The following is a 9,280-nucleotide window of genomic DNA, read 5'->3' as shown; positions in this document are numbered from 1 at the left end:
AGGTAGACGGAGAAAGAGTCACGTTAATTAGAGTGATTAAGGTCCGGTCACGTGGGCTCCATTTGAGGAAACTTTCACTGACAGTTTTTAGAGCTCTAGCCCAAGAACGAATAAATTTTTTTCTAGTACTGAAACTGAACTGTCAATATGTCCAAAGGGGTGAGCCTTCAAGATTGCAAACCACATTAAATCTCCAAGATCCAAAATTAGAGGAATCCAACCTCACTAAAACCAAATTACAAATATTAGAAAGTAAGAAAATAGGGAAAGAAATTGAGGAAGAATCGATCATTAGTTTTATTTTGTTATTTACCTTGAAGTCTTCATTAAGAATTCAACCCATTTGCTTTAGATAAATGATTCATAGCATGTAGGTTACATCTAGGACACACGAGTCTTCAAAAGTAAAATTACCAAATTCAAGGCATAGAATATTTAATTTGCTGACTTGGCTGCCACCTAGTCCATTAAACCCTAATCCTCTTTTATGGATAAAAAATTGAAAACCATAATTTGATGATAAAGAAAAATTCTATTTTTAGACTAACAAAGCACTTGAAATTATTATTCTAAATCATCTTGTTTTAGTGGTGTGTTTCTCTCCTCTGGACCAGATTTCAACTTCACATGGCTTCGAATATTAATTTCATTGGATTTTAATTAATTGGTTCTTCATTGTGAGGAGAGCAGGCTATTTCAGTCACTTCACCCAAAAGGAAAAAAAAAAAAGAGAAAAAATTGAAACTTTATTTTGATCTTTCTCAATCATTTTCCACCCTATAAAAATGCCCTCCTCTCTTCATTGATTGCCCACACCACACACATATCTCTCCCCTCTCTCTCTCTCATCACTCATTTTCCTAAAAAAAAAAAGGACCATTTTTCATTTTTCAATTTTCAATTTTCAATTTTCAAACCCTCTTCTTCCTCTCAAAGGCTATGAAGTCTTCCTCTCAGTCCCAAGCCATAGAAGTTCTTCCTGATGCATGGGACTACAAGGGCCGCCCGGCCGACCGCTCGAAAACCGGCGGCTGGACTGCAGCCGCCATGATTCTCGGTCTCGATTCAACACTTCTCTTTATTATTGTTATTGTATTATGATTGTCATTTTTATAACCGTTAGAATATGTACATAATTTTTCCAGGAGGTGAGGCTGTGGAGAGGCTAACAACACTTGGAATTGCAGTGAATTTGGTGACATATATGACAGCAACTATGCATTTGGGGAATGCCACTTCTGCAAATACTGTCACCAATTTTCTTGGCACTTCCTTCATGCTTTGTCTTCTTGGTGGTTTTATTGCAGATACATTTCTTGGCAGGTAAATTTTCAAACTTGCCCTTTTTTCTCCCTATTTTTAAAATAAAAATTCAAACCTCTTTTCCTTTTTTCTCTTTTGGTTCAAAGGTTGCTTTTTCTTTTCTTTTTTTTTTTTTTTTTGTTCTTTTTTATGTCAAAGGTTGGCTTTTTTTTCCACAAAAGTGTGTTCTTTATTTTTTTCTCACTTTCCATATTTCATCTTTGTTGTTAGGTACCTCACCATAGCCATCTTTGCAGCTGTCCAAGCAGCCGTAAGATATTATTTTTCCATTTGAACCATCCATTTTTTTAAAATTTTATATTCTAAGCTTTCCAATTGGGATTTGAATATGTATCTAATGAAAAATATATCAAACTTTTTTCCTTTAGGGTGTCACAATTTTAACAATTTCCACCATAATCCCTTCCCTCCGGCCGCCGAGATGCACGGCGGAGTCACCACCGCATTGCGCACCGGCCACCGAGTTTCAGCTGACGATCCTCTACATCGCGCTTTACACGACCGCCCTTGGAACCGGTGGCCTGAAATCGAGCGTCTCTGGCTTCGGTTCCGATCAGTTTGATGAATCAAACAGAAACGAGAGGGCCCAAATGACCAACTTCTTCAACTGGTTCTTCTTCTTTATAAGCATTGGCTCGCTTGCCGCTGTGACGATTCTCGTCTACATTCAAGACAACATGGGGAGGCAATGGGGCTACGGCATCTGTGCCTGTGCCATTGTCGCTGGTTTGGTCGTGTTCGTCTCTGGCACCCGACGATATCGGTTCAAGAAGCTGGTCGGTAGCCCGTTGACGCAGATCGCCACCGTGTTCGTCACTGCTTGGAGGAAACGGAGGTTGGATTTACCGTCCGATTCGTCGTTTTTGTTCGATATTGATGACTTTGGAGACCAAGGACATGGGAAGAACAAGAAGCAGAAGCTTCCTCGTTCCAAACAATTCAGGTTACTCCCTTCTCTTCCTCATGTCCATTTAATATTAAAAAAAATATGACATAAAATTTTCAGAACTTATTTATTTTGGTCCTTTTGAGAGTAGAAGACTAAAACGAATGAAAATTAAAAATCCAATAACCAAAATAGCATTTAAATTTTTTCTTTTGTTTTATTTTTAGTATAATGTTTTCTGAATCTCTCTGTACTTATAGAAATGTTATATATGATTTTAAAACCATAATATATATTCTTTATTTCTAATCCACGTGAGATTTTGGTAACACCATTCATTATAACCTATTCCATAATATTGTAAGTTCATGAAACTAAAAGATATTTTTCAAATTGAAGGGATCGTTTTTTTTAATCAAAAAAGGCAAAATAATTGACAGTGCAATGGATCCTTCACATCAATACAATATGTTATTGTATACATTTTGTGTCAAGGCCCACATGAATTACTTCTATATTCTATAGTTCTAAGGCCCACATGAATTACTTCTATATTCTATAGTTCTATCAATATGAATAGGGATATTTTATTCTTACTTAAAATTAAGATCTATCTTTTTCTTTATTGATGTGTGATATTTTGATTATAAAATTTGATGATTAAAATTAGGTTTAAGGGAAAATAAGACAAGTAATTGCAGGAAGAAATGATATATATAGAGTAAGTCTTTAAATGTCAACGTCGATATCAATAGATAATTATAGAAAATTTGTAAAAATAAATATTTCGTAATAAATGTCTAAATAAAAAATAAACATTTTACTCTTTTTAAATAAGTTAAAATTTATTAATATTAATATTATGTCTCTATGATATTTTGACAATTTTTACAATACTATGAAAACAGTGTCATTCTCCGTATATGGTCTTAGAACTTTGCGGAGACCTGTATTTTTGGCAAACAGTGGTCCAAACTCTTGGTCACTGCGACCCTCTTTTTGAGGAGGCAATCCTTCCCCCAAAGTTATGGAGCTATTTTGTCGAGTTTTTTAGAGAGTTGTCTCGATCCATCTCTCAACTCGATTGAAGTCTATAGAAATATGAAAATGTCGACGTGTCAAAAAATTTAATACTTGGTGCAAAGGGAACAAGAGGGCTTATCCCTTTGATGGACATGATTGGTGGAGAATAGTGCAGTGATAGGTTTTGAATAATAATATTGAAAGTTCTTTTTGAAATTATATGATCAAAATGATTGTTACAAGTCATTTTCTCCTTGGAGAAAAAACCATGCCATGCATATTGTGTTGTCTGTCCTGAAAATGATAAACAGTGAATCAAAACCCTCTTGTTTTGGGAGTCTCCCCCACTTCATTTATTTTGACAATGTTGTTTTTGGTTCTTTTTTAAATTTTAAAATGTTAAATAAATTTATTTGTAGGGGCAAATATAAAACATTTTAAAATCTATCATTTGACCTAGTTTGTGTGATTTCAATTATTGGCTTAAAATAAATAAAATATGTGTTTATGCTAGATTTTTATTAAATAATTTATAAAAAAAATGAATGGTAAGAACTAAAATAGTTTTCATGCAAATTTTGGAAAGTTTAGGAGGAAAGTAAAATTTCTCAACCTTGTTTTCAATAGAGAAATGCTAAAGAAATTAAATTTCATATTTTTCCTTTATTGAAAACTTTAGGGAGAAATTGTAGAAGAGTTAAGTTGGAAAAATGAGTGTGGGATGTGAAGTATATGGATTGGACCCACAAAATATCAATCAATAATGGAAGGATAATTTATCCCATCACATTCAATCAATTAATTACTATAAATAATACTTTGAGTGATAATTAAGTTAAATTAAATTTTCAACATAAGAATGGTTTGTGATGATTCTTAGCAAAGAATCAATCGGTCAATAAAAGAAAATGAAGAACATTTCACACCGACCAATTTAAGCTAAGTTTTAATATCATAAAATTGAACTCTAAATTTAAAACAGCAAATACTTAATTCCTTTATTGATTTTTTTTTAAAATTATATATAGCTAGTGATCAACATCTTATTAATTATACTAGACTATTTTTATGGATATTATTTTCTCACCATGTTGATATCTTTTAGTTGAGTTTGGATATATATTTGGGTGTTACCTGCTTGATTATATAGCTTGGATTTAAGTTTTTTTTTCTTTTAATAATATCATTTGTTTTGACTTGATTTTTTGGTGAATTAGTTAGTGTCTGTAGGTAATTTCTAGCTTAATTTCACTACTCATTTGTGTTTAGAGTTTCATTTGAATTTTTTTTACAATAAATTGAAGTTGAGGATTCGAACCTTCGACCTCAAGTAAATGAGTAAGTGTCAATTACTGTTGAGCTATGCTCGAGGCGACATCCTAAACTAGTTCATTGTCAAAGATGAGACTCATTTACAATAATAACTTACTCGCTGATGCTATCTCAATCAACAAAGTCTAGTTGATTTGAAAGTTTTCGAGGAAGATTCAAACTTCCCCAACTCCCACTTGTATCTAATTAACTTAACTTGCCCAATGTATTTTTCTTTCTTCCAATGAGATTTTAGGAAAAAAAAAAAACAAACAAACATAAAACACAGCAAAAGCATGGAGATAGATCTAAACTCGATTGTCAAAAACTAGTGGTAAAAAAAATGGTCAATAATAATAATTTCATAGAAGAATTCAAAAAATGTCACGAGATGGGGTCGGTTGGACAGTCTGTCTCTTCCAAGTCAGTACTCGTGTTGTTTGTTGTCTCTTTAGCTGAGAAAATCGCAGTTTCAACCTTCCCCAGTTAACCCTTTTCTTCAGCCCTCTCCATTTCCCAATCTTTTCTTCCTCATTCTTTAATGAGATCTCTTTTTGTGTTAAAAGATTCCATGTCGAAAAGGTAAACGACCTAATAAAAATTTATAACACATATAGGCTATTCTTTGCACGGCAAATTGGTTTTGAGATGGAATCCAAAAATATTGATACGGTAAAAGAGCCTAAAAAAAGTTCAAACAAGCATCCGATTCAAAAATGGAATCCAACCATGATTGATGAGCTAAAAGAGTCAGAATCTTGAGGAATATGTTAAGGATTCCACATTAAAAAATCGAGAGATCCAATAAAAGATTATAATAGCCATGATCCATTCCTGTCATGGTCATTCGGTTTTTATATGAAACTCATGAATATTAATAGTTTGGAATCAGAGAATTAGACAATCGACTTTCAAAACAATAATAGGTATCTTATCCATTGAGTCATGTTCGATTTGAATCATTTTAATCAGATTTTAGATTTCTTCTTTTAAATATACATTTTCAAAACTACTATATGATTATCTATGACCATTTATATGGTTGTATGTGACTATTTCTTTTTTTTTTTGTCGGTATTGATTCTTTCTTTTTGATCATGTTGTGGTTGTGCCCACAAAAGTAACCATGGGAGTAATTGACATAAGAAATTGGGATTTATTTTCTTCTTCTGGTTTCCACTAAATTATTATTAATGTACATCAAAACAGCTCTCCAATGCACTAATTAGGTTAATCATTGCTTGCTTTTTTTCCATCGACACTGATTGAGAATATTCCTTTCATGTTACATATCTATAATTAGAACTTTGTTTCATCTCTACTAATCTTTAAGAGACACAAAGTCCAAAAATATTTTTATATTGGCACTAATTTGTTCCTCCCTGTTACTGATCAATAAATTTTGTGTAATGGGGGACATACTTTTCTCTATTGCAAAGGTTCCTATTGGATTCTTTAGATCCTTAATTAGTGTGAATCAACTTGTGTAGGTATCTCTAATATTTAATGTGTTAATATAGTTATTAATCTCTCATAGGTTAAGCTTTTACTGGACGAGTTAGTTTTGTACTAACTTTTTTCCGTGTCGAGAGAAACATTGTTGGTATTGATAAAAATTCTTGTAGTCTAGTGTGGTATCTTCTCAAAATATACATCTTTTATACAATATTGTATTGAAAGGATATGATTTCAAAAGTAAAACGTGTTTTTTAGGGTATAATATTGCTTAGTCTAGAACTTAACCCTAATAGCAGAAGTATAGCTCTGCCAACGTTTTGGCAATGTACTCTCCTGACGTACTTTTGCCAATGTTTTTATCCACAAATCTTTATCGTTTGGATAAATCACTCCCAATGTTTCGGGGTCTTTTCCCGTCATTTAAAACGTTGGGAAAAATTCAAATTGTGTGAACCTCCTCCCCAAATAACACTCACAAATGTAATCCTTCTTTTGTTTTTACAGATTTTTGGACAAAGCAGCTATCAAAGAAGGAGAAAAAGGGGCTGCTATTACAATGATGAACAAGTGGAACATATCAACCCTAACTGATGTTGAAGAAGTGAAAATGGTGATAAGAATGCTTCCCATTTGGGCCACAAACATCATGTTCTGGACAGTCTACGCCCAAATGACCACCTTCTCCGTCTCCCAAGCCACCACCATGGACCGCCGCATCGGAAAATCGTTCCAAATCCCCGCCGCCTCCCTCACCGTCTTCTTTGTAGGCAGCATTCTCTTAACCGTCCCCATTTACGACCGTCTCATCGTCCCCGTTGCCCGAAAGCTGCTCAAAAACCCTCAAGGCCTCACCCCACTACAACGAATCGGCGTCGGCTTAGTTCTCTCGATCCTTGCAATGGTGGCCGCAGCTCTCACTGAGCTGAAGCGCCTCGACGTTGCAAGTTCCAACGGCCTGGCCAACATTAACGACCCGACCACTGAGGTTCCCTTGAACGTCTTCTGGTTGATCCCACAATTTTTCCTGGTCGGGTCGGGCGAGGCCTTTACATACATAGGGCAACTTGACTTCTTCTTGAGGGAGTGCCCTAAAGGAATGAAGACAATGAGCACAGGGCTCTTTCTAAGCACACTATCTTTAGGGTTCTTTGTGAGCTCTTTCTTGGTGACAATTGTGCACAAAATAACTGGAGACAAGCCATGGCTAGCTGACAATCTCAACAAGGGGAAGCTTTACAATTTCTATTGGCTTTTGGCAATTTTGAGTGCTTTGAATTTGGGGGTTTATTTGCTTTGTGCAAAATGGTATGTGTACAAAGAGAAGAGGTTTGCTGAGGAAGGGATTGAGTTGGAAGAATCAGAGATGGTTTGTCATGCCTAAAAGGAGTGGTTTATGGCTTTTTACTTTTTAGTATTATACATCATATGTCAATGTCATATCTCTCCTTTTGCTTTTGAGGGGCATAAAAGTTTAGTTTGTAATCTCTTTGCATAAATTGAAAAGGGAATAGAAAAGGGCAAAAAGAAAAAAAACAAACTTTCAAACTTTTGGGGGTGGTTTGACTAAATTGTCAAATCAATGATTATGGTGAATCAATGAAAAGCATAAGAAATAATTAGCTCAATGATTGACTCAACTCCTTTATATATGTTTTCCTTTTGTCTTTGGTTATTGTTGTATTTTCGTTTATATTTATTATACGACTTAGATTTGTATAAGATATTTTTCTTTCGAGATAATTTTATGTCTAGATGAGATGTGTGTTGTTCTTTTCCGCTCTTTCATATGGTTTGGATCAAGAAGTAATTTTTAAATTATAAATTATTTGTATGATTGAAATGCCAGATATAATAGACCTCCCATCTAATTATGCGATATATTTTAAAATATTGGTTTGGTTTGGATTGTCTTAATAATGTAATTTATGTGCAAGATTTATTTTAAATATATAGTGAGATACTAGTAATCCGACTATTTTTAAATACTTTTCTGAATACAATAAATTTAAATTAGTTTTATCCAAAAAACAATTGAAATTAGTATTCTGATCGTATCCTTTTTCTAAAACATGATTTGATTACTCTTTTTATACACTTTATTGAAGAGTAAAAAGTTAAAAAGAGCCAGTGAAACAAAACAAATATAGTTAATAAATATAGTTTTTTCTAGTACAGTTAGTAAATATAGTTAGTTGTTTTCTCAAAATAATAATAATAATAATAAATAAATAAATATAGTTAGTAAATCCAAACTAATGTCTCATGAACCAGATTAACCTATATATGTTTAACTGATTCCAGAAAATTTCTGTAAATCAAGTTTAATCATGAAAAATTAAGCAATAATAAGAAAATTCTTTTAAAAAAATATTTAATGAAGAAATAGTTTTAAAAATAAAAAAATAAATAGGAAAAATTCCTGGTGGGAAATCTGATTCCCACGAATTCCCCGCTCTGGTTCTCATGAAATTACGTGGAGATGGGAAATTAAATAGGAGGTGAGGATGCAGACGAGATAAATGAGATTTCCATGATGGAAATAAAATGTTACAATTGTTGAAAATTTTGCATCCGTCTCATTTTGATTGATTTGATTCCTATTGATTTTCATTCGGATTCATTCTCATCCCGATCCTTGATAGGTAAAGAGGGCCTAAGTTTGTAACTCCCCACAATTTAAATATTTTGGATTTATGATTAAAAAAATTATCATTTATAGCTGCACACGCCACAATATTATTATGAACCGACAAATTTATACTTACTTTACAAATTTTAATTTTTTTTCTTTTGTTGAAATTTATTTGTAAAATTTCATTGGTATAATTTTTTCAAACCCACAAAAACGGTGTACTCATTGTTCATTAACAAATATTATTTAATTAAAATGACAATTGTGGATCATTTCATCTAATCCACCCCAAATTTCCCAAAGTCTTTAGTAAATGATCTCTCTCCTCAGTTGTTCAACTACCTCAGTAATTTTTAAAGGAATCTTTTTTTTTTTTTTAACATTCTACTACCCAATCTATGTATGGTTATAATTATAGTGGGATAATCATGGAGATCCATGTGGCACCCCTAGCTTGCCACAAGCTTTAAAGGGGAGCCAATTAGCTCTTTAATTTTAAATGAGGCTAGTCTCAAGGATAAACCAACTACCATTCAACCCAAAGCTTAAGCTGATGGGTCGGGTAAATTTAATTCATTTATTGGATATCTAATACTTCCCCTCACTTGTGGACTTGGAAAATTACATCAAGACTCAACGAGTGGAAA

At 33.2% G+C, this 9,280-nt stretch overlaps 1 protein-coding gene across 1 annotated transcript; it reads left to right on the top strand.

Moving 5' to 3' along the window:
- The first annotated feature begins 797 nt into the window (after window positions 1-797).
- LOC111021401 (protein NRT1/ PTR FAMILY 6.3) lies at window positions 798-7,626 on the top strand. The gene is made up of 5 exons (XM_088118177.1): window positions 798-1,057; window positions 1,146-1,323; window positions 1,534-1,573; window positions 1,692-2,266; window positions 6,506-7,626. The coding sequence occupies exons 1-5, from the start codon at window positions 940-942 to the stop codon at window positions 7,380-7,382; spliced, it is 1,788 nt and encodes a 595-aa protein (XP_087974303.1). The 5' UTR covers window positions 798-939; the 3' UTR covers window positions 7,383-7,626.
- Window positions 7,627-9,280: the final 1,654 nt, after the last annotated feature.

The sequence above is a fragment of the Momordica charantia genome (genome assembly GCF_013281855.1).
Source record: "Momordica charantia cultivar OHB3-1 chromosome 10 unlocalized genomic scaffold, Mcharantia_2.0 BLBB01000010.1, whole genome shotgun sequence".
NCBI lineage: Eukaryota > Viridiplantae > Streptophyta > Magnoliopsida > Cucurbitales > Cucurbitaceae > Momordica > Momordica charantia.
This window is presented reverse-complemented; position numbering and strand designations above follow the sequence as displayed.